Consider the following 24,461-nt stretch of genomic DNA (forward strand, 5'->3'; position numbering starts at 1 on the left):
AGTTTTTATTTCTTCCAATAGTCCCAATATTTATTTCTCCCAATATGTCCCAATAGTTTATTTTTGCTTTTATTTCTCTTGCCTCAGGAGACATATTTAGAAGGATGTTGCTATGACCAGTGTCAGAGAAAGGCACATGCAAAAGAATGAAACTGGACCACTTTCTTAGACCATACACACACAAAAAAACTCAAAATGGATTAAGGACCTAAATGTGAGATGTGAAACCATAAAAATCCTAGAACAGAGCACAGGCAGTAATTTCTCTAACATGGTTTTATTTTTAAACAAATATTTTTTCTTTTCCAATTGTTCTGTGCTTTTTTAGTATTTATTATCTGTTGACCATATCCAACATCTTTATTCATTTTAATGTTTTATTTCTGTTTCAATTCTTTGAATTTCCTTACTGTGGTTTTTATCTGTCATGATTTTTTTTCCCCGATTCTTTTCTGAGTGATACTGGCTTACTTTTTAGGTCATTATGCTATCTCTTACCTTTAGCAATGATCTTAGGTACAAACTAGCAAAGGAGACTTCTCTCTTTTTTTTTTTTTTTTTTTTTTTTTTTGGTTTTACATCCCCTAATATTCTGTACTTAAAACAGGGTCTTTATTGGTTTTCTTCCCCCACTTCTTTCAAGATCTTACCTCACTTTTGAATCTTACAGCACTAATCAAAGGATCTTTGGCTAGACCTTCACAGGGCTGTGACATTGTTACTTTTGTGAAGAATCTCATTTGTATTTAAATTTCTCCAGTTTGGCAGATAAAAATTTTATGCTTTGGAGGCCTTACTTTTTCCTTAAAGAAAACCCATAGTTGGTTGGTCGGTCGGTCATTCATTCATTCATTCATGTTTTTAGTGACTTACAAGAGGAGTAAACATGGTTTCATTCTTCCATTTCGAATTGAAAATAAGTATTTCTCTTGAACTTAAAATAACAAATTTGTCCTTTTAATGAAATTTCGATCTTCAGCTTAAAAATAGTACTTGTCTTGGAATAATAAATTGAATATTAAATTGTAATTAGGTAGTCTGTATTCTCTAAGTAGCTGAATTTTAGGTTATGTTACCTGCTGCTTCATGTGAAATTTATGAGGTGAAATGTAGCTGTATTGCCACATTACTAATTAACAGTATACTTATTAGGAGACTGATACTCACTTTTAGATGTGTTGTAAAGCTGAATTGAGAAGGAAAATCCCTGCATGACAACCAAAAACTTGTAACTGCAAACTCTAAAGTAGGGGCAAAATATATTTTCTTGCTTTGTATCTTGTTATTTTGGTATAATCTAATCTCCTAGGCAGAATGGTTTTACCTTAAAAAGTAATCAGTATCCTTTCCTTCTTTTTCCTGTTTTCTCCCACTGAATTCCATTTTCTTTTTGTTAGCTCCCAAAATCTATTTGTAAAAACAAATATTTCAATAGATGTTGAGATTTTTTTTTATCCAACTTGTAATTTGTGTTTCATGCTGAGAATTTGAAAATATCAAATGTAGGCCAGTATTCAAAAATAGTTCATAAAAATTATTTTGGATATGTGGTACAACTTTCATATAAATAAGTACCACACAGGCTGGATTGTTTTGGCTAATTAAATTTTCTAGTCAAATGAACGTTTTAATAAAAAAAACTTTCAGGGCGCCTGGGTGGCTCAGTCTGTTGAACTCAGGTTAGACTTGGCTCAGGTCATGATCTCATGGTTCATGGGTTTGGGCCCTGTGTTGGGTTCTGTGCTGACATCTCAGAGCCTGGGGCCTGCCTCATATTCTGTGTCTCCCTTTCTCTCTGCCCCTCCCTCGCTCATACTCTCTCAAAAATGAATAAACGTTAAAAAAAAATTCAAATTAAAAAAAACTTTTTCTCAACCCTGATTTCAGTCAGCTCACTAGCAAACAGGATATTTCTGTGGTTATGTCGTATGTGGTGCTTTGTGCTTTGTATACTGAAAAATACAAAGGAAATACAAGGTTTTAAGAATTTTAAGGAGATTAGATCTCTATAAAATTAGGAGAGTAAAGTAGATAGAAAATTCATTTGATGTTCCCAAAAGGAAGAAAACAGACACCTTGCCTAAATTTAATGAAAACTTTTATACTACATTTTAATTTTTTCATGCTACATAGGAAATGAAATTTATTGAAAAATAAGGAACATCTTTGAATTGTACAGTGAAATGCATTTTCATTGTTGCTTCTCTTTTACATGTATACATTATAGCTGTAATGTAATAGTGTAGTCAATTAATTTTATGCCTGTGAAAAAAGTTTGTGGTGGAAACAATTACTTTCCATTGTGTTAGAGATCCTCAGCTTCTTCACTAGCTGTTGTAATGATTGATTCTAAGTCTAGATCAATGATTAGATAAAGTTCATAGGACAAAAAGCATAGGACAATATCATACGTATTGATGAAGAGAGAAAATTGTTTCACAATTCTAAAGACTATTTAAAGGTACCCTTATGGACTTTTATTTTTTTTTTTACCCATTTTTAAAATAAACTTTTTTTTAGAGCAATTTTAGATTTACAGAAAAATTGAACAGAAAGTAGAGAGTTTGCATATACTTTGTGTTCCCGCAAGTATACAGCCTCGCCCCCTCCCCGCCCTCAACATCCCACACCAGCATATGGTACATTTGTTAAATCGTTAAACCTTCACTGACACACCATCATTGCCCAAGATCCATGGGTTTAACTTTAAGGTTCACTCTCGGTGTTGTACACTCTTGTACGGTCTATGGGGTTTTGATGAATGTATAATGGCATGCATCCACCATTATAATATCATACAGAATAGTTTCACTGTTCTAAAAATCTTCTACAGAACTCAACATGTTCATCCCTTCCTTCTGCTAACCCCTGAAAACTACTCATCTCTTTATTGACCATAGTTTTGCCTTTTCCAGAATTTCATATAGTTCAAATCATGTGGTATGTAGTCTTTTCAAATTGTCTTCTTCCATTAGTAATGATACATTTAAGGTTCCTGTGTGTCATTTCTTGGCTTGATTCTAAGGACTGAATAATATTCCATTGTCTAGATGTACCACAGTTTGTTAATCCATTCATCTAATGAAGGACATTTTGGTTGCTTGCACCTTTTTGCAATTACGAATTAAAAGTTGCTATAAACATCCATTTGTAGGTTTTTTCATATGGGCAGAAGTTTTTCAACTCATTTGGGTAAATACCAGAGTGAGATTTTTGGGTTGTATGATAAGAGTATGTTTAGTTGTGTAAGCAACTGGCAGTCTGTTCTCCAAAGTGGCTGTACCATTTTGTTTTCCCACCATCAGTGACTGAGTGTTCCTATTTTTCCACATCTTTGCCAGAGTTTAGTGTTGTTGGTGTTTTTGATTATCAGCATTTTAGTAAGGCATGTTGTAGTATCTCATTGTTAAATTTGCAGTTCCTTAATGCCATGTGATATTGAGCATCTTTTCATATGCTTTTATACCATCTGTATGATCCTTTTCATTTAGGTATCTATTCATGTCTTTTGCTCATTTTTAAATTGGGTTATTTAAAAAAAAATTTTTTTAACGTTTATTCAGTTTTGAGAGACAGAGCACAAGAGGGGGAGGGGCAGAGAAAGAGGAAGACACAGAATATGAAGCAGGCTCAGGCTCTGAGCTGTCAGCACAGAACCCGACAGGGGCTTGAACTCCAGAACAGCAAGATCATGACGTGAGCTAAAGTTGGCTGCTTAACCAACCGAGCCATCCAGGCACCCCTAAATTGGGTTGTTTTTAAATGTTGAACCAGCCATGTATACCTGGGCTAAATCCCACATGGATGTGATATATAGTTACATTCTATTTGTTAATATTTTGTGGAGTGTTTTTACATCTGTGGTTCATAAGAGCTGTTGGTCTGTAGTTTTATTTTCTTGTAATGTCTGTCTGTTTTGGTATTAGAGTAGTCTTGGCCTCATAGAATAGGTTAGGAAGTGTTCCCTCTGCTTCTGTCTTCTGGAAGAGGTTGTAAAGTATTGGTATGATTCCTTAAATGTTCAGTAGAATTCACCAGTGAATCCAGCTTAGCCTGACTAGAGGCTTATCAATTCTATTGATTTCTCCCCCACCCCTCTGCCAAAGAATCATGGTTAGATTTTGTTGATTTTTTTCCCCTCTTGATTTATTTTCAAGTTAATTGATTTCTGCTCCAATTTTTATTATTTCTTTTGCTTTCTTTGGATTTAATTTACTCGCTTTTCTAATTTCTTAAGGTGGTAGCTTACATTATTGATTTTAGATCTTTCTTCTTTCATAGTTTATGGATCTAATACTAAGAATTTCCCTCTAAGCACTGCTTTCACTGCATCCCAAAACTTAAGTTGTATTTTCATTTTCATTTACTTCAAAATAGCTTTTAATTTCTCTTGAGATTTCTTCTTTGACCTATGTGTTATTTAAAATTACGCTGCTTAATCTGTAAGTATTTGGGGATTTTCCAGCCAGCTTTTGGTTACTGATTTGTTATTTCATTGTCATCTGAGAATATATAACGTGTGATTTCTATTCTGGTAACTTTGTTAAGGTGTTTTATGGCCCACAGTGCGGTCTATCTTAGTGAATATTCCATGTGAGTTTGAGAGTAATTATATTGTTATTGGATGAAGTTGATGTCCATTATATTCAATTGATCGATGATGCTGTTGAGTTCAGTTATGTCCTTACTGATTCTCTGTGTGTTGGAACTGATATCCAACATTTCTGATAGTGATGTGTTGAAGTTTCCTCCTATGATACTAAATTTATATTTCCTTGAAGTTTTATCATTTTGCCTCATATATCCTGATGCTTTGTTGTTAGGACTGTATGCTTTAAGGATTGTTTTGTTTTCTGGAGAATTGACTCCTTTATCATTGGTTAGCCTTTATTTATTTTTGATAATTTCCCTTGTTCTGAGATCTGCTCTGATGGAAATTAATGTAGCTGTTAGTTTTGATTGGTACTAGCAAAGTATATCTTCCTTTATTTTTAATCTATATATGTCTTTTATTGAAAGTGGGTTTTTTTGTAGACAGCATGTAATTACTGTTTTTGATACATTGACAATCTGTTTTTTAGCTGGTGTATTTAGACCATTGACTTTTAAAGTGATTGTTGATGTAGTTGGATTAATAACTACCACATATGTGTTCTACTAGTTGACTTTGCTCTTTGTTCCTATTTTGTTTACACTCTTTGCTTTTTGTGTTTTGGGGTTTTTTTTTGTTTGTTTTTTTTTGTTTGTTTGTTTTTTGGTTTTTTGGTTTTTTTTTTTTGAGAGAGAGCATGAGCGAATAGGGGAGGGCAGAGGGAGAGGGAGAAAGAGAACCTTAAGTAGTCTCCATGCCCAGTACAGAGAGGCCTGACTCAAGGCTCAGTCTCACATGAGGTTATGACCTAAGCTGAAACCAAGAGGTGGACACTTAACCAACTGAGCCACCCAGGTGCCCCTTTGTGGTTTTAATTAAGTATTTTATAAGCTTCCATTTTGCTTTCTTTGAACTTAGCAAATCAGTTATACTTTTCTTTCTTTCTTTTTCTTTTTTTTTTTTTTTTGTAGTTGCCCTAGAGTTTGCAATATAAATTTGCAACTAATCCAAATCTACTTCAGGTTAACACTTCACAGGTATAGCTTCACATGTGGGTAGTACAGTGACCTTATAATAACAAGTATTCCTAATTCCTCCTTCCCATTCCTTATGTCATTGCTATAATTCATTCCACAATAATCATCTAATATGTTGTTGCTATTATTTTGAACAAACTTATGTTAGGTCAATTAAGAATAACAAAAGTAAAAGTTTTTAATTTATCTTTCCTTATTCCTTCTTTGATATTCTTTATGTAGATTGACATTTCTGATTATAGGGTACTCCTTCTCTTTGAAGAATTTCTTTTAACATTTCATGTAAGGCAGAGCTACAGACAGTGAGTTCCCTCAAATTTTGTTGTTTTTTTTTTTTTTGGTCTGAGAAAGTTTTTATTTCTTTTAAAGTATAGTTTCTCAAGATACAGAATTTGGGGTTGGTAGGGTTTTTTTCCCCTTACCACAGTATATATCACTTCATTGTCTTATCCCTTACATTGTTTCTGAGGAGAAATTGGATGTAATTCTTATATTTGTGCTTCTGTAGGTAAGGTGTTTTTTTCCTCTGGCTTCTTTCAAGACTATTTATTTTTGATTTTCTGTAGTTTATATATAATATACCTACATGTAGTTTTGGGGGGTTTATGTAGGTTGTTTTGGGGGCTGTGTGGCATTTCTTCCTGGATCTGTGGTTTGCTGTGTGACATTAATTTGGGGGAAATTCTTGGATGTTATTGCTTCAGATATTGCTTTCTTTCTCTTTCTACCCCTTCTGGTATTCATGTTACACATATATATTTTAGTTGTGCCACAGTTCTTAGATATCCTGTTCTTTTTTTTTTTTTTTTTTTTTTAGCTTTTGGTTTGTTTGATTTTCACTTTTGGAAGTTTCTGTAGACTTATCTGCAAACTTAGAGATACTTTCTTTAATCAATTTCCAGTCTGCTAATGAACCCATTGAAGATATTCTTCATTTCTGTTAGTGTTTTTTGTCATCATCATGTAAAAAAAAAAAATGTTTTTCAGAATTTCCATCTTTCTAGTTACATTACCCACACATTCTTGCATAATGTCTACTTTTTCCATTAGAGTACTTTCCTTGGCCTGTTGATCATAGTTATTTTGTATTGCTGGTCTGATAATCCCAATATTCTTGCTATATCTGAATGCTTCTGATGTTTGCCCTGTCTCTTCAGACTATTTTTTTTGCCATTTAGTATGCCTTGTAATCTTTTGTTGAAGCTAGACATTATGTACTGGGTAAAAGGAATTATAGTAAAAAGGCCTTTAGTAATGTGGTGAGATATGGGGAGAGGGTAAGTGTTCTGTAGTCTTACGATTAGGTCAGTCTTCTAGTGAACCTGTGCCTGTGGACTCTGAACTTTATAAGTGTTTCTCAGTCCCTACACCCCATCTTTAGGTGGGACAGAATGGATTGACTATTTCCCTTTGCTCACATTAAAGGCTAGAGAGAATTGGAGTTGGATATTTCTTTTTCCCCCAGGTCAGTTGGACTCTGATAATACCCTTGTAAGTTAGGCTCTGATAAAATATTTTGTCTTGAAGGGATGCCTCTGAAGAATAGAATGTTCTGGCATATTTAAAAATGGCTACTTTTTCCACTCTCCCTGCTGGAAGCACAAGGGGATTTTTCTCTGATCTTTACTGTGAGAACCTAATAAGTGTAAAATCCACAAAAGTGTATGCATGCCCCCCTAAGCCTAGACCCCACCTGGAGTTTTTTTGTTTTTAAAAAAATTTTTTTAATGTTTATTTATTTTTGAGAAAGAGAAACTGCGAGCAAGGGAGGGGCAGAGAGAGAGGGAGACACAGAATCCGAAGCAGGCTCGAGGCTCAGAGCTGTCAGCACAGAGCCTGATGTGGGGCTCGAACTCATGAACTGTGAGATCATGACCTGAGCCAAAGTTGGATGCTTAACTGACTGAGCCACCCAGGCACCCCATCCCTGCCTGATTTTTTAACTTTTATATTTGTCTATACTGAGCCTCCAGCAATACATCAATTATAGTTCACGTTTTCCTACCTTGGTACTGGTTTTTGTGAAGGTTTCTTGTGTGGCTCTGGCAGTTTATGACTTTCAGTATCTGTCTGTCTCCAATTTGGGGGGCACAAGTTGCTCTGTGACCCCAGTTCTCTGAGGGATCTAAGAAGAGTTGTTGATTTTCAGTTTATTCAGTTTGTTCACACAAATAACACAGAGACTAAATAACGTGCTACTAAACAATGAATAGGTCAACAAAGATTTCTAAGAGAAAATAAAAAAAAATACATGGAGATAAATGAAAATGAAAGCACAATGATCCAAAATCTTTGGGATGAAGAAAAAGCTGTTCTAAGAGGGGAGTTTGTAGCAATAAAGGAAGAAGCAAGAAAAATCTCAAAAAACACACCCTTGCCCCTAGAGGATCTAGGGGGAAACAAGCAAACAAACAAAAAAAACCTCAAAGCCAGTAGAAGGAAGGAAATACTAAGGATTAGAGCAGAAATAAAGACTAAAAATATAATAGAAAAGATTAAAGAAATCAGGAGCTGGTTGTTTGAAAAGATCAACAGAATTGATAACCTTTAGTCAGACTCATCAAGAAGAAAAAGAAGACTCAAATGAGAAATGAAGGAGGAGAAATAAACTGGCACTTCAGCAAACAAAAGATTATAAGATAATTTATGAAGACTTATATGCCAACAAATTGGACAACCCAGAAGAAATGGTTAAATTCCTAGAAACATATAATGTACCCAAGGTAATACAGGAAGAAATAGATTGATTACTAGCAATGAAATTAAATCAGTAATCAAAAACTCCCAACAAACAAAAGTCTAGGACCAGATGGCTTCACAGGTGAATTCTACCAAACATGTAAAGAAGAGTTAATACTTATTCTCTTCAAATTATTTCAAAAATAGAAGAGGAAGTAAAACTTCCTAAATTCATGCTATGAAGCCAGCATTACCCTGATACCAAAACCAAATAAAGACAATACAAAAAAAAGCAAACAACAGACCAGTATCTCTGATGAACACAGGTGCAAAAATCCTGAACAAAATCTTAGCAAACAAAATTCAACAATACATTAAAAAGAAATCATTTACCATGATCAAGTGGGATATATTCCAGGTTGCAAGAGTGGTTCCAATGGGTCATACTCACAAATCAATTAATATCTTATATTACCTTATATCTTATATTACCAAGAGAAAGGTAAAAACCATATGATTACCTCAGTAGATGAAGAAAAGGGATTTGACAAAGTGCAACATCCATTCATGATAAAAACTTGCAACAAAGTAGGCCTAGAGGGAACATACCTCAACATAATAAAGACAGTATATGAAAAACCCATACCTAACCTCATACTCAGTGATGATAAACTGAGTGCTTTTCCTCTAAGATCAGGAACAAGACAAGAATGTCCACTCTTCCATTCTCACCACTTCTATTCAACTTAGAACTGGAAGTCTTAGCCACAGCAATCAGACAAGGAAAAGAAATAAAAGTCATCTAAATTGGTAAGGAAGAAGTAAAGCTGTCCCTATTTGTAGATGATATGGTATACTATATGTAGAGAACGTTAAAGGCTCCACTGAAAACTTACTAGATCTGATAAATGAATTCAGTCAGGTCACAGGGTATAAGATTAATATACAGAAATCTGTTATATTTGTATATACAAATACTGAAGTAGCAGAAAGAGAAATTAAGAAAATCCCACTTAAAATGGCACTAAAAATAATAAAGTACCTAGCAATAAGCTTAACCAAAGAGGTGAAAGACCTGTACTCTGAAAACCATAATACATTGATGAAGGAAATTGAAGATGACATAAATATAAAGATATTTTATGTTCATCGATTTGAAGAACAAAAATTGTTAAAAATGTCCATACTACCCAAAGCAGTCTAGAGATTTAATGTAATTCCTTTCTAAATAACATTTTTCATAGAACCAGAACAAATAATCTTAAAATTTGTATGGAACCACAAAAGACTCCAAATAGTCAAAACAATCTTGAAAAAGAACAGACCTGGAGATATCACAGTCCCAGATTTCAAGATATACTACAAAAGTGTAGTAATAAAAAACAGTGTGGTATTGGCACTAAAACAAACACATAGATCATGGCACAGAATAGAGAGCCCAGAAGAAAACTCACACTTAATATGGTCAGTTAACCTACAACAGAAGAGGCAAGAATATACAATAGGGAGAAGACAGTCTCTTCAACAGATGGTGCTGGGAAAACAGCTACATGCAAAAGAATGAAAGTGGCCCACTTTCTTAAACCATACACAAAATTAAATTCAAAATGGATTAAAGATCTAAATGTGAGACTCAAAACCATAAAACTCCTAAAAGAAAACATAGACAGTGATTTCTTTGAAATCAATTATAGACAGTTTTGTAGATATTTCCTAGGGCAAGGGAAACAAAAGTAAAAATAAACTATTGAGACTGTGTCAAAATATAAAGCTTTTGCACGGCAAAGGAAACCGTCAACAAAATGACAAGGTAACCTACTGAATGGGAGAAGATATTTGCAAATGATATATCCAGTGAGGGGTTCGTATCCAAAATACATAAAGAACTTATACAAATCAATACTTAAAACAACAATCAATCTGATTTAAAAATGGGCAGAGGTCCTGAATAGACATTTTTCCAAGGAAAACTTAGAGATGGCCAACAGACACATGGAAAGATACTCAACATCACTGATTATCAGGGTAATACAAATCAAAACCACATGAGAGATCACCTGTCAGAATGGCTAGAATCAAAAAGATCAGAAAAAAGTGATAATGAGTATATGGAGAAAAAGGAACCCTTGTGCACTGTTGGTGGGAATGCAAATTGGTACAGGCACTGTGGAAAACAGTGTAGAGGCTGCTCAGAAAATTAAAAATAGAACTACCCTGTGATCCAAGAATAACACTACTGGGTATGTACCCAAAGAAAACAAAATCACTAATTTACAAAACTATATGTACCCCTGTGTTTATTACAGCATTAATAGCCAAGATAAGGAAGCAATCCAGGTGTCCACCGACTAATGAATGGATAAAGAAGATACATGGCACAGCACAGAACCTGCTTGGGATTCTCTCTCCACCCCCCACTCTGCCCCTCCTCCACTCACGCATGCTCTCTCTCCAAGTGAATATTTTTGAAAGAGGATTCTTTAAATTTGATAATGCTTAAAATAAAATTAAATATCTAACATGTTTAATGTACAGAAATTTATAAATCTGTTTCATGATATATTCAAAGTGCTGAATGGGAAAAATCTTCAGCCAAGAATACTCTATCCAAGAAGGCTGTCATTCAGAATAGAAGAAGAGATAGGTTTCCAGACAAACACAAACTAAAGGAGTTTGTAACCACTAAACCAGCGCTGCAAGAAATATTAAAGGGGACTCTTTAAGTGCAAAAAAGAGACCAAAAGTGACAAGATGAGAAAGGATCAGAGAACTCCAGAAACTATGACAAAACAAGTAATGAAAACAAAGATTCGAAATTTTGGGAGGAATTCTTAGTAATCAAGGTCATGGGGGCTGCATAAATCTTGATTCGTCCAATCAATACAGAAAAGCGTAAAAAACAATTTGAATTATACAAAACCTATATATAGCCTTGGCACAACTACAAAGCAAAGAATGTCCAAATTCATTTTAACTTGAAGTTGGAAAATATTACCAAGTAACAATATGCTGTTTTCTTCAAGTTCTGCAAGTCTTTGATGGAAGCAAGCATACTTCAGAAAAAACTATGTGGAAAAGAGAAGAGACTTTATGACTATCTAAAGTTGATTTGAAATCATTACCAAAAAAGGAAAGTCTACCCTAAGTACAAAAATTCTGAAAAATACTACTTGTAGATAAAACAGACCGGAGATAAAGGGTTTAAAATTTATTCCATTCAAGGAAGTGGTCTTGGAAAGGTAACTGTTTGAGGGAGAAGAAGGTATAAAACAAGGCAGAGGTAATCTTTGAAAAATGCTTGTTAGATGGAAAAGAAGGGAAGTAGGAATCCGTCAAATAAAAGAAGATACAGAAAGTATATATTGAATAATAGAAAACTCCTCTCCCTACTGCTGATACCCCTCAAAAGCCTTCCATTAAAGAGACCATACTGTACTCCATTAAAAGAAGAGGTGCTCTTGAGTGAAGGCTAATTAATCCACCCTCCCACTGCCAGTCCTTTCCATTGCAATTCCGTGATGCCAGCAGTTCTACCTATACAAACTGTTACAAAGAAGATGACAAAATGACAATTCACAGCTGTTCAGGTGATGAATTTGTTGCCCCCAAACAATGGAAAAGTGGAAGAAACTTGTTATATGAGAACTCCCAAGCTGAAACAATTTTCTGTAAATAAGTATTTAGGAATGTGACATAAAAAAAATCATCATTCCTGGGGCTCCTGGGTGGCTCAGTCGGTTAAGCATCGGACTTCGGCTCAGGTCATGATCTTGTGGTCTGGTCTGTGAGTTCGAGCCCTGTGTGCTGACAGCTCAGAGCCTGGAGTCTGCTTCAGATTCTGTGTTTGCCTCTCTCTCTGCCCCTCCCCAACTCGCACACTGTCTCTCAAAAATGAATAAATGTTAAAAAAATTTTTTTAATCACTCAAAATTTTCAAATAGGAAGAATAGAAATGGATTTTTTTAAGGCATAGATGAAACAAAGTGATTGAACTCCAGAAAGAAAAGGAAAGATAATATATCAAAGCAAAGACTAAATTACACAGTGACTGTAGAAGAATAGATTGTAATGAAACCTTAGTAAGATCACTGAAGGAAAGCAGGAAAACGACTAAGTGAATGGAAATAAGTATGTTCAAGGGGTTATAGAGAAGGTGATTGTAAAGGGGGATTGGTAAGAGAGGTCCAACTTAATATAATTGCAGTTCCTTAGGAAGAAAAAGAATACCATAGGAACCAGCATAGTGGATCTCTTGCTGGTAAAATCAAAGATCATTTAAACATCAAAAGAAATAACGATACTAATTGATTATAACTCATAGAATAAAATAACCTATGAGTTGATACTGACGTGAATGAATGAATGCATAAATGGAGGAAAAGCAAACTGTCTTACAATAAAATGCAACTGGTAGTAAATGTAGGTACAATGTATTATGAAATGAGAAAATCCCCATTTGACAACCAGCATAGTAATAATTTTTTTAGGCAAGAATCTTGAGTGGATGCTACGATCAGTTTATTGAAGTTTGATAAGTGAACAGGATATTTACATGGCAATTTTCATAAGATACTTATTACTTACAAGGGGGAAAATAGTAACTTTGCAAAGGAAAAAATGTGGCAGACACTGTTTTAACCAAGTTAACAATTCCAGTTAGGGGGCAAATGGATTTCATATGCATTTTCATGTGACATATTGTGGAGAGAACATCACTTCTAAGCTGTTAAAATACAGTCTAAACAATCAGAAAGAAACATCAAAGTCAAATTGAGAGAAAGTGCCAAGGTCCTGAAAGACAGACTGAGGAAGTATTTCAGATTAAACAGGGTGCAGTTGAATACAACATCGAATCCTGAATTGGATCCCGGAGCTAGGGAAAAAACCAAAGTCTTTTTTCCCCTATAAAAGAAATTAGTGAGATAATTGTGAAACTTGAATAAAGTTTGTAAATTAGATAATAGTGTTATATCCTTGTTTTCTGATTTTGGTAATTGTGTTTGTCCTTGTTTTTAAGAAAGTATTTGAGGGCTGGGAATGCAAGCTGGTGCAGCCACTCTGGAAAACAGTATGGAGGTTCCTCAAAAAATTAAAAATAGAAATACCCTATGACCAGCAATTGCATTACTAGGTATTTATCCAGGGGGTACAGGTATGCTGTTTTGAAGGGACACATGCACCCCAATGTTTATAGCAGCACTATCAACAATAGCCAAAGTATGGAAAGAACCCAAATGTCCATCGATGGATGAATGGATAAAGAAGATGTGATGTATATATATAATGGAGTATTACTCGGCAATCAAAAAGAATGAAATCTTGCCATTTGCAACTCCGTGGATGGAACTGGAGGGTATTATGCTAAGTGAAATTAGTCAGAGAAAGACAAATACCATATGACTTCACTCATATGAGGACTTTAAGAGACAAAACAGATGAACATAAGGGAAGGGAAACAAAAATAATATAAAAACAGGGAGGGGGACAAAACAGAAGAGACTCATACATATGGAGAACAAACTGAGGGTTGCTGGAGGGGTTGTTGGGAGGGAGGATGGGCTAAATGGGTAAGGGGCACTAAGGAATCTACTGAAATCATTGCTTCACTATATACTAATTTGGATGTAAATTAAAAAAAATAAAAGTAAGTATTATGTTGAAAAAATAGATAAAACTTTAAGACTAAATCTAAAGCCACCATAGTCAAGACAATTTTCTATTGGCTAAAAGATAGATATGTCAACCAATTGAACAAAATAGAGAGTTGGGAAATAGACCTACACAGATTTTGGCATTTAGGTTATGGCAAAAGTGTCAAGATAATTCAATGGGGAAAAAGGAATGTCTTTTCAATAAATGATGTTTCGTCAATTGAAAAAAAAATTATTTAGGGGCAAAGGGACCTTATATATAACCTCTGTCTTATTTCAAAGAATTCAGGAAAAAAATTGTGTACAGGTATTTATTTAGGGAAGGAAAACATGGTAAAATGTTAACAGTTGGGGAGTTTGGTTGAAGATATATGGAAAATTTTGTACTACTTATTGAAAATTTTCTGTAAGTTTGAAATTACTTAAAAACAATAAGTTAAAGGGATGATAGAGTTTATAAGAATATAATGTTAATTTTATATTCTCATATAAGTTGTTAGCAATAAACCAGAGTGTTTAAAAAATCGACTAAGTGCTATAGATAAGATGAAAAAAGATTTTATTCATAAAACTTGAAAGTGAAATATTGATACTATAGTTTTCAACGTTATGTCTTTGGTGTCACTGAAGTAGAAGTGTGTTCTTATGCACATTTTTCTGTTGCTGAAAAAGCTCTTTTTGGCTTGGAGTAAATTGGAGGAATAGAGAAGAGATTATTATAAATTGTCCTCCACCAACTCCTTTCTTCATCTTGAGCTCTTTGATAACTTAGAAGAAATGTTTTTGAGTAAGTATTTTTGGAAAGGAAAACAGGGACTGGCATCCTTTACTTACTGATAGTGAACTATGGAGTTTTCTTCCATCATGCTTAATGGATATTCTGAAGCAGCATTACTTGTCTCAGTCTTACTGCTGATTTGTTCATAGCTCACTTAATTTGAAAGTCTTTGACTAGAGTAAGGATTATTCTTGGAATAAATGCTTTTGCTTTGCTGATTGTCATTTTCTTCCTCTTCTTCAGTACTGGAAGTATGGAAAAAAATTTTTTCAGTGTTCTTTTTTTATTTATTTTTGAGAGCATGCAAGCAGGAGAGGGGCAGAGAAAGAGGGACAGAGGATCTGAAGCGGGCTCAGTGCTGACAGCAGTAAGTCTGGTGTGGGGCTTGAACTCACGAACCGTGAGATCAAGACTTGAGTCGAAACCAGACGCTTAACTGACTGACCCTCCCAGGTGCCCCTGGAAAAACATTTCTGACTAAACTTTGGTAAATTCAGAGTTTTAATGCAGCAAGTACATCTAGGTGCATTTCAAGACATAAATGATTGAAAGTTCAGTATTTTAAAATAGTGAACTTTAATAATGGTATTCTTATATTCATTATATTCCTATAGCGATATAATACAATGCCAGGATTCTGAGACACAGGATTGCAATCAGTAATAAAAATTTAAAACTTTTTAATGACAGATATTATGTAAACAAAGTTAATATGTAAATGAGAAATTTGGGAAAGTATTTGTAAAACCTAGTTAATATATCTGTACAAGGAGCTTTTACTTAGATAAGTAAAAAGCACATCACAATACAAAAATGATCAAAAGATAAGCAGTTTAGAGAAAGCAAATCTCAAATAACAACAAATACAAGAAAAAGATGTCTAATCACTACTAATTAGGAAAATGCATGTTAAAGAAATGAGATTTTTATTTTATATCTTTCATACTAGCAAAACAATTGTAACATTTATATGAAACAATTGTGAAGTTATTTAAAAGAATACCTTAGTATACCATTTGACTTAGAGGCATATCTACAAGATGTGGTTGAATGAGCGAAATAGAGAGTATTGGTAGAGTCCCAGTTTTATAAAATGGCTGACAAAAATCCCTTCTGTGTGTATACATGTACATGTGAATATGGTTATGCAATCTTGTACAAAAATGTAGAATGAAAAATACTAAATCAGAAACATTGGTTAAGGGGATGATGTTGGTGCAAGAGAAAGTAGGGAGGCAAGCATAAAATGTTACATTCCATATATATGCATTTATATAAAGTTAATATATGTGTTTGTGCATTTATATTATAAGGAGTTTTTTAAAGATTAAATAATGATATTTATTTTCAAAAGGTTAGGAAAGGAACCATTAGGAACATGCAGTGTGAAGTATGTTCCACAGATAGGGAAAATAACAAAATTCCTAAGGAGGAAAGTAGCTGGTAGTTAAGGAAGACACATGTGTGCACATATGTACATAAACACACACCAGTGAATTTTTTTTTTTAGTTTTTTATTACATTTATTTATTTTTGAGAGACAGAGTGAGACAAAGTGAGAGTGGGGGAGGGGCAGAGAGAGAGGGAGACACAGAACCCAAAGCAGGCTCCAGGCTCTGAGCTGTCAGCACAGAGCCCAACACAGGACTCAAACCCACAAACTATGAGATCATGACCTGAGCCAAAATCGGACGCCTAACCGACTGAGCCACCCACGCGCCCCACACATCAGTGAAGTTTAATGGATGTAAAGGAGAGTGAAGGGAAATAACTTTAGATAGAGAGTTTGAGGCCAGATAATTTACTTTGTTTACTTAATGAGTTTGGATATTACTTTTAATGCAGTGAAAAGCTCTGAACTTTTACTTATATAATTTGATTTATGTTTCAAAAACATCACTTGGGCAGGTATGTGGCACATATATTGTAGGGTATAATAGATGAAGCAGAAAATTCAATGTAATGATTATATCAGTAATATACATGAGAGGTGATATAACTTGGCCCAGGCTGATAGTGGTGTGAATAGAAGTGAATAGATTTGAGATACGTTTTAGAGGTAGAGTCGCCACAATTTGCTGATGGATTGGATAGGGCAGATTATGGGAATAAGAAGGACCAAGGATAACTCTTACATGTTTTTTTGGTTTTGTGTGAATGGGAGGTGGTGCCATGTGCTGAAATGGAGAAGAATATGGAAAGAGCATATTTGTTTTTAAAATCATGGAACTGGATGCAATCACCTCACTGTGAGGGTAAAGAGGAGAAAGGAGCCCAAACCTAAGCTTAAAGGTACTTCAGTAAGTAGAGGTGAGGCACTTCCTTCTGCTCATTGAAGGAAGAGGATATAGCTGTAAAGGCTGACAGGAAGCACTGAATTAGGAGGAAAATCAGGACAGTGTTGTGTCATAAAACACCTGGAGAAGAAAGTGCGAATATGGTCAACTGTGTAAAGTGCTGCTGAGGTATATGGTAAGGTAAGAACGAAAAAAGTGACCATTGACTCTAATCACATTAATTAGGTTGCTGATGATGACATGGACAAGTCTTAGTGGAATTTGGGGAATGGAAGTCTGATTGCAATAGTTGAGGAAAGAATAGGTAAGCGGTTGAAGATGACAACTACAGACATTTCTTTCAAACATGTTTACTGTGAAGTAGATCAAAGAGGAGGGGCAACTGGAGGGGCAGTATGGAGTCCAAGGAGATGCTAGAACATGCTTCTGTGCTTCCGGTCTTTGATCTAGTGGAGAGGAAGGACAGCTTGATGGGAGAGAATGATACTTCTGGAAAGGAATAGGAACAGAAAAGTCAGCAATAACAGCAGAAGGGTGAATGTGGAAAGCTACAGGTGAAGTGTTTAAACTGATAGATATGATGATGGGAAGTGGTTTGAGGCAAAGTTATGAGCAGAGAGTGGACTTGAGACAGAGAAGGTGGGAAATAGTTGACTTGGAGAATGGGCTAATGAGAAACAAACCAAGTTATGATGGTTAGGCAGTGTTGAGTGTTAGCTGAGATTTATGGTCATCAGTTCAGAAACACCAGAGGGGCGTGTGTGTGTGTGTGTGTGTGCGCGCGCGCGCATGCCTGTGTGTTCCCAGGAGTTGTCAGCTACTTGGATAAAGATACAGGGATAATTGGTGTATGTATTGGGGGTCAGTTCCTGGTTGGGGCTGTGCCAGGCAAGTATGTTCATGAGAGAAGGGTAAAGTATGTGTGTTTGTAAGGGAGTGAAAATAGTGATGTACCATGAAATCTAGAGAGGAAAGAAAGGACATGAGAATAGACAGTAACAAAGTGGTGAGGTAAAAATGGATTGGAGGACTGGATATAGGTTAAAGAATTTCTGGAGAAGTAATGCAAAATAGAAGAGCTAGATAGGAGGCAAAATGGAATATGTGAAGTTGAGATTTTGGAGGTGATTTTTGGTGAAAGGTATAACAGTAGGAGTGAGTTCTTGACATGTGGAAGTGGATCATTTGGAGTTGGGAGATGTTTTTGCAGTGATATTTTACACAGATACTGAAATCACCAGAGATAAGAGTAGGGCTAGAAAGAAAAGTATCAGGTGATAGTTATCAGTGCATGAGGGGGTCATTTGGTGCCCATCACAAGGAGAATTATTTGGTGGTATAAATTTCATGGTGTGAACTTGAAAACATCTGAAGTTTTTGAAGGAGAAGGAAGGAAAAATAATTTGTAAGACAGAGTAGGGAGCAGAAAGGATGTACCTTTCAGGCTCTTGCAAATAGTAGATATAATATTTAAAAGAAACAAAAATTGGTCTCTGTTTGAGAGGACTTAAGGTGACAGGTTCCAGTTAGAAACTGGAAAAAATATTCAAAGAAGAATTTGAGGACTTTGGGGAATTTGTTCATCCCTAGGCTGTGAATTTTAAACTGGATAAGGGGTCAGTGATCAGCTGTGTCCTTCTCCGGTTCTTTGCCTTCTGCAGCAGACTGGCAGCGAAGGATAAAGGGAAACCTCCTCAGGAAACTGACTGCTCTGTCGGGAGATAGAAGTTAAATGTAGGACTGTAGTCTTGTGGTACATGGGGGAGTAGAGGCTCATGTGGAGTGTGAAGCTAGGAACCTTTTTCATCTTTGGAATCTGACTCAGTATTAAAAGAGGGCTCATCTTTAGGTAGCCTGTATTCAGGTACTGCTAATGCTTTTCCTAAAAATATACCTTTTTTTTCTTGGTCTAGGTCACTTTTACAAAGAGAAAGTTTGGATTAATGAAGAAAGCCTATGAACTTAGTGTGCTCTGTGACTGTGAAATAGCACTCATCATTTTCAACAGCTCTAACAAACTGTTTCAGTATGCCAGCACTGATATGGACAAAGTTCTTCTCAAGTATACAGAATATAATGAACCTCATGAAAGCAGAACCAACTCGGATATTGTTGAGGTAACACATATCTCTAGTATGCCTGAATTGCAGTTATAATTGAATCTTCCATTTAATAACTTTTAACTGTCAGATTGCTTTTCACATCCAAATTATAAATCAGTTTATATATGTAACTTACTTTTTTCTCTGAATCATTTCTTGGAATGATCTAATTATTGCTATAATAATATATACATAGTTTTTTTTCCCTCTGAATCATTTCTTAGAAGGATCTAATTATTGCTACGTAATGACCCACTTATGCTATAAACATCCTATTTATTGAGACAAAATAAGCTAGGCTGTTGTACTGTATACAGCAGTATAATCTAACATTTTATCTATGATTACTTATTTTGTATGAGTTTTAAAGTTAATATGATGAACTATATCACTTGGAATAGTATGAAGTTACAGTTTTAATATGTCTTAATCATTTCATTATGTCAGTGACTACCCACAACTTGAAACACTAATGAAGTGGAAGAAAATGACGTAAATATTTGTGTTTTGTCAGTAGTGCTTTAGTTGTGGGGGGAAGATATCTTTTTTTTTTTTTAACCTTTTCTGCTGTCCTTCAGTATCTCTTATAATTCTGCTGACTTACTTAAAATGAAAACAAACAAAAAATTCGGGGATTATTTCCATCTTATTCAGAAATAGTGTTTTAAAGCAAGCCCTTCAAAAAGAATCGGTATACTTTCCCCTTTTATTCTTTTCTACTGCAAAATCTTTTTATAAAAGTTAACTTACCATATATATTTCTAATGGCATTCTAAATTAGCTTTGTGCTTTTGTCATTTTTGTTACATTTAGAGATTTTGTTTCATTTTTATTCAAAAGGGAGTCTTTCCTCCCACTAAAAAAGATGCATACTTTGGATTACTTTTGTAATATTAGAAAACTGTCCCAGTTAATTATGGATTTCCTTGGTGAAAATACTGAAACCATGTGAAATGATGCAGAACTAACTATAAATGAAGAACTAACTATAAAAGAAGAAATGAAGTCCTAATCTAGATTTTGAGTTAAGATAAAGATACCTTATTTTGTAGGAATCTAATTTATTTGCCTCCACAGATTAAATGCATTCTAAATTTCCCTATACCGTATTTCTCTACTACAACCATTCCTTTTAATTGATTTAGTTTGTTACTGAAAAAAAAAATTCTGCTACTTATAATTTTTTTAAAAAAAGCACTTCTGTTACTTTTTAGCAATTAATTAATTGCAATGAGAAGTAAAAGCATCATGTAATTACAGCTACAACTCATCTCTGTGCTTGTTGCCCACAGTTTTATTTAAATGGTTCACTGCTGTGAACATCCCCTGAAATGTGTATGAAGCTTTTGATTTTGCCCTTGTTGATCATTTCAGTTAAACTACATGATAACCTCTTAGCCAAACCCCTTAATGCAATTATGTTTATATCAATTGTAAGTTACTTTGTATTATTTAGCATTTGTGGTTTTAGCAATACAAGTCAGTAGACTGTCCCTGTTATATATCAATGCATTTTGAATTGTAATTTTATAAATTAGAGGATCCTTATTTGAGTAATCTTATCAGAGACTTCATAACTGGATTTCCTTGAAATGGAGATTATCCCTGGTGTGTTTGATTTAAAATCTTATTTTAAAAATCTCTATATCTTATCAAAAGCTCCACTGCCTAAGTCAAAGAAACAGAGTTGACTTTTATGATGCCAACAGATAGATACTCAAGCTAGTTTCATTGTAGAAGGCAGCCATCCCCTTGACCCTAACTACTCTGCTCTTTCATTGCAGCAGTTGTTGGTCTTGGCCCCTGGAAGTTGAGGGTGCTCCGCACAGCCTAAAGCTTACTTCTTTAGAGAATATGAAGAATATAGTCTGATTTAATCCTCACAGAACTTTCAGACTACCTCAGTCTTCACCTCTGTTGTGGTCAGCAGTCAAAGTGTAAGAGAGTAAATCCCAAACATTTTTTTAGCAGTCTCTATTACAATTTACTTCAGTATGAAGGAAAACTTTTGCAGGTCAATTATCAATTGGGATTTTGATGTTTTCTTTTTAATTGAATATCTTAGGTATAAGTGAACATGAATATTACCAGTAGTTCTTTATGAAGTTTGGAATAATATAAATGCAATGGTTAGAAGACACATTGGCTTATTATAAGGTATTAATTTGTTGGTAGGATAAATTACAAGGCTTAATTTACCTTGCATGTTAAGTTTACTGAGTTAACCTTCATTATAAGACAGTGGTGGTTACCCCAGATGTTCTTTCTTCTACATAGAAGGGTAATGCAGCTACATCCTGAATAGAAGTATGTACATATCTGAGTTCCTTTTATCAGTGGTGGTAATGGCTTATACTAATGTAGCTACAAAGATTGTTGTGAACCAACCTAAGTTTATAGGACCAGAGTAATGACAGATACATAAACCATAGTTTCCTATGGGCCAGGCACTTACAAATATCTCATTTAAGGATATTTATGGAATACAATTTTAAGTATTTTTTTTTCATATAGGGTCCTTTGAAACAGTTGTAGTAATTGGAAAGACACTTTTGTGCATTTGTTCATTTAACAAAAATATTTGAGGGGCTCCTATGTACCATGGACTCTGCAAAGTGGTATTATTTAGACATTTCTAATTCAGGCTCAAGACTGTTCTTTCTACCCATAGTTTTGTAAACCACTTAGATAAACTTGTACCAACTGAAGATTTTATATCTGTAAACTTTGAGCAAGTTGGTGTGGTGTTCTAGATGTGTAAAAAAGCTGTCTCCTGTGGCTTCATCAGCAGTAAATGGAGGCATAAACAGCTATAAGTGATCCACATTAGAGTGTCTCCTAATGCACTTGATCCATAGTGAGACTAACTGAAGACTTTGAGAACAACCTTTATAAGCCCTCTAACCTGAATTTACTATTTCCTGTTGCATATAAGTTAGTCCTTAAGATCAGTAGGATTTTATTTTCCCCCATATGTCTAAAAACCATACCTGCAAGAATGCACATGTTATTATGCCTATGGAATTAGATCTAGTATGTTTTCTGGGAGCACAATGGAATAAATACATTAAAAGTAGTTGGTATTCGAATATTGTGATGATAAACAGATATAAAGGAAGATATGGTGCTCACATCTGTCTACCTTTTGATTTTAACCACAGATACCAGAAACCTCTGTATAGAATGGTGTTCTATCTTTGCTATCCCTTGTTTCATATTATCTATATTTTAAAACCAGTTTTTTTAATTTTAATCAATTTTAACAATTATAGTTGGTAAAAAATAATTTCCATGTAGCTTTTTAAAAAAATCAACAGCATTTACATATTTTAAATTGCATTTGGATCTTTTAAAGTCTGCAGTGTCCTGTAGAATATGCGTATCTCTTACATTGAGAAAGCTAAATAAATGAAAACAGAAACTTAGATATTAGTAAATTTTTTTTTTTAATTTTTTTTTTCAACGTTTATTTATTTTTGGGACAGAGAGAGACAGAGCATGAACGGGGGAGGGGCAGAGAGAGAGGGAGACACAGAATCGGAAACAGGCTCCAGGCTCTGAGCCATCAGCCCAGAGCCTGACGCGGGGCTCGAACTCACGGACCGCGAGATCGTGACCTGGCTGAAGTCGGACGCTTAACCGACTGCGCCACCCAGGTGCCCCAGATATTAGTAAATTAGGAGATTGTCATAAAGATAAACTTTATAAGAAACTTCATAATTGGATTTCTTTGAAATGGAGAGTATTGTTGCTGCATTAATGGCATCTTATTTGAAAATGCTTATTATACACTGCTTTTTAGGAGTATATTCCTGACAAAAAATGAGTTTCACTACTTTGTTTTCTATATTTCAGTAGGGGACATTCTGTACAAATGTCATCAGAGATCTACATTGTATCTTTCCTATTAAGCATTGGTACAAAATGCTTATATGTGGCCCACTTTTGTGGGCCTACAAAAAGTAGTAATTTAATTGAAATGTAGAGACAGTGTTATAACCCCCATGTTTTCTTTTTAGTAAATTAAGATTTAAAAAGTTGTCAACTGTTGTATGCAGTTTTATAAGAACATTGGATTTATCTTAAAGTATTAGAAACTATTAATGAAAATCACCAGTTACCATTATTCACATACACACACACACGTGTGTGTGTGTGTGTGTGTGTGTGTGTGTGTGTACACACACATTGTGTTTATACTAAACAAAAGCCTAGGACCAATAGAAGGGTTCTGCATCAGAATAAAAATTATGCTAAAGCTGTGAAGTGAGGATTTTAGCAGCTGCTACACAATAAATTCCTGAGATTACTTTTGTATCTATTTTTTTCCTCTCACTTTACAAAAATATTTGGAATCTTAAATATTCCAGTATGTGATCTGTAAAAATAGTTATGATTTGGTGGTATTGGAGAATATTCAGTGCATAGCTTATGTGATGATTCAGATTATTGTGCTGTCATTTTAAGGATATAAGAGACCATGGCCATTTATCTGTCTAGTTAATATCTTATAAACAGCACCCAGATAGAGGTATTTTCCTCATGTCAGGAATACTGTGGTACTTAAAAAGAAAAAAAAAAAAAATACCACTTGCATTATCTCATTGGTTCCTTATATCCAAGGCAAACTTTTTCGGAAGTGGAAATTGAGACTCCGTTAAATGACTTGCCCAGAGTCATGTAGCAATTTAGTGGCAGAACTGGGATTAGAACCTCAGTCTTTGAAATTACAGCCTCCCTTGCCTTCCCAGTTTACTGAATTCATTAGAGCTCTGAAACATTTCACAATAAATGGATACAATTTTATATATAAATCAGTAATGTTCAACATGTAACAAATGTGAATGAGTTTTCCTTGATAATAAATAGAATATTAGTGAAATTAATTGCAGTAAGATTAATTGGTGACATTTATCAAGTTGCTAATATAACCTGGTACTCTTCCAAGGACTTTTATTTATTTTATCTGATTGAGCTCTCTTATTGTCCCCGTTTCACAGATGAGGAATTTGAGGCACAGTGATAAATGAAGTAAGATGACAATAATTTGGATTTAAAGAATGAGAAAGTCTGCTTTTTCTGAGTTTTAATAATCCCTGCCTGCTTTCAAATTACAAAGGAATTTAGAAGTCATTAATATCTTAAAGAGAGGAAACATAAGATGCATCTATCGATTATTAAATAAAAATAGCTGGTAGTAAAAGTTGAGCACGGCAACTTTTAGAATCAGTGGCTCTCAGGGTGTGGTACCCTGACCTGCAGTATCAGCATCACCAGAGCACTTGTTAGAAATCTGAGTTCTGGTGCCCCGCTTCACACCTACCGA

At 34.6% G+C, this 24,461-nt stretch overlaps 1 protein-coding gene across 14 annotated transcripts in view; it reads left to right on the forward strand.

Moving 5' to 3' along the window:
• MEF2A (myocyte enhancer factor 2A) overlaps positions 1-24,461 on the forward strand; it is a 167,542-nt gene that overhangs the window by 82,322 nt on the left and 60,759 nt on the right. For 13 of the 14 annotated variants that reach the window (XM_045448773.1, XM_045448777.1, XM_045448769.1 and 10 more), the window contains one exon: positions 18,947-19,150. In XM_045448773.1, coding sequence (XP_045304729.1) covers positions 18,947-19,150 — 204 coding nt within the window. Of the gene's footprint in view, positions 1-18,946; positions 19,151-24,461 lie in introns of those variants that run through there. The other variant, XM_045448780.1, reaches the window with a different exon arrangement.

Source organism: Leopardus geoffroyi, chromosome B3 (genome assembly GCF_018350155.1).
Source record: "Leopardus geoffroyi isolate Oge1 chromosome B3, O.geoffroyi_Oge1_pat1.0, whole genome shotgun sequence".
Lineage (NCBI taxonomy): Eukaryota > Metazoa > Chordata > Mammalia > Carnivora > Felidae > Leopardus > Leopardus geoffroyi.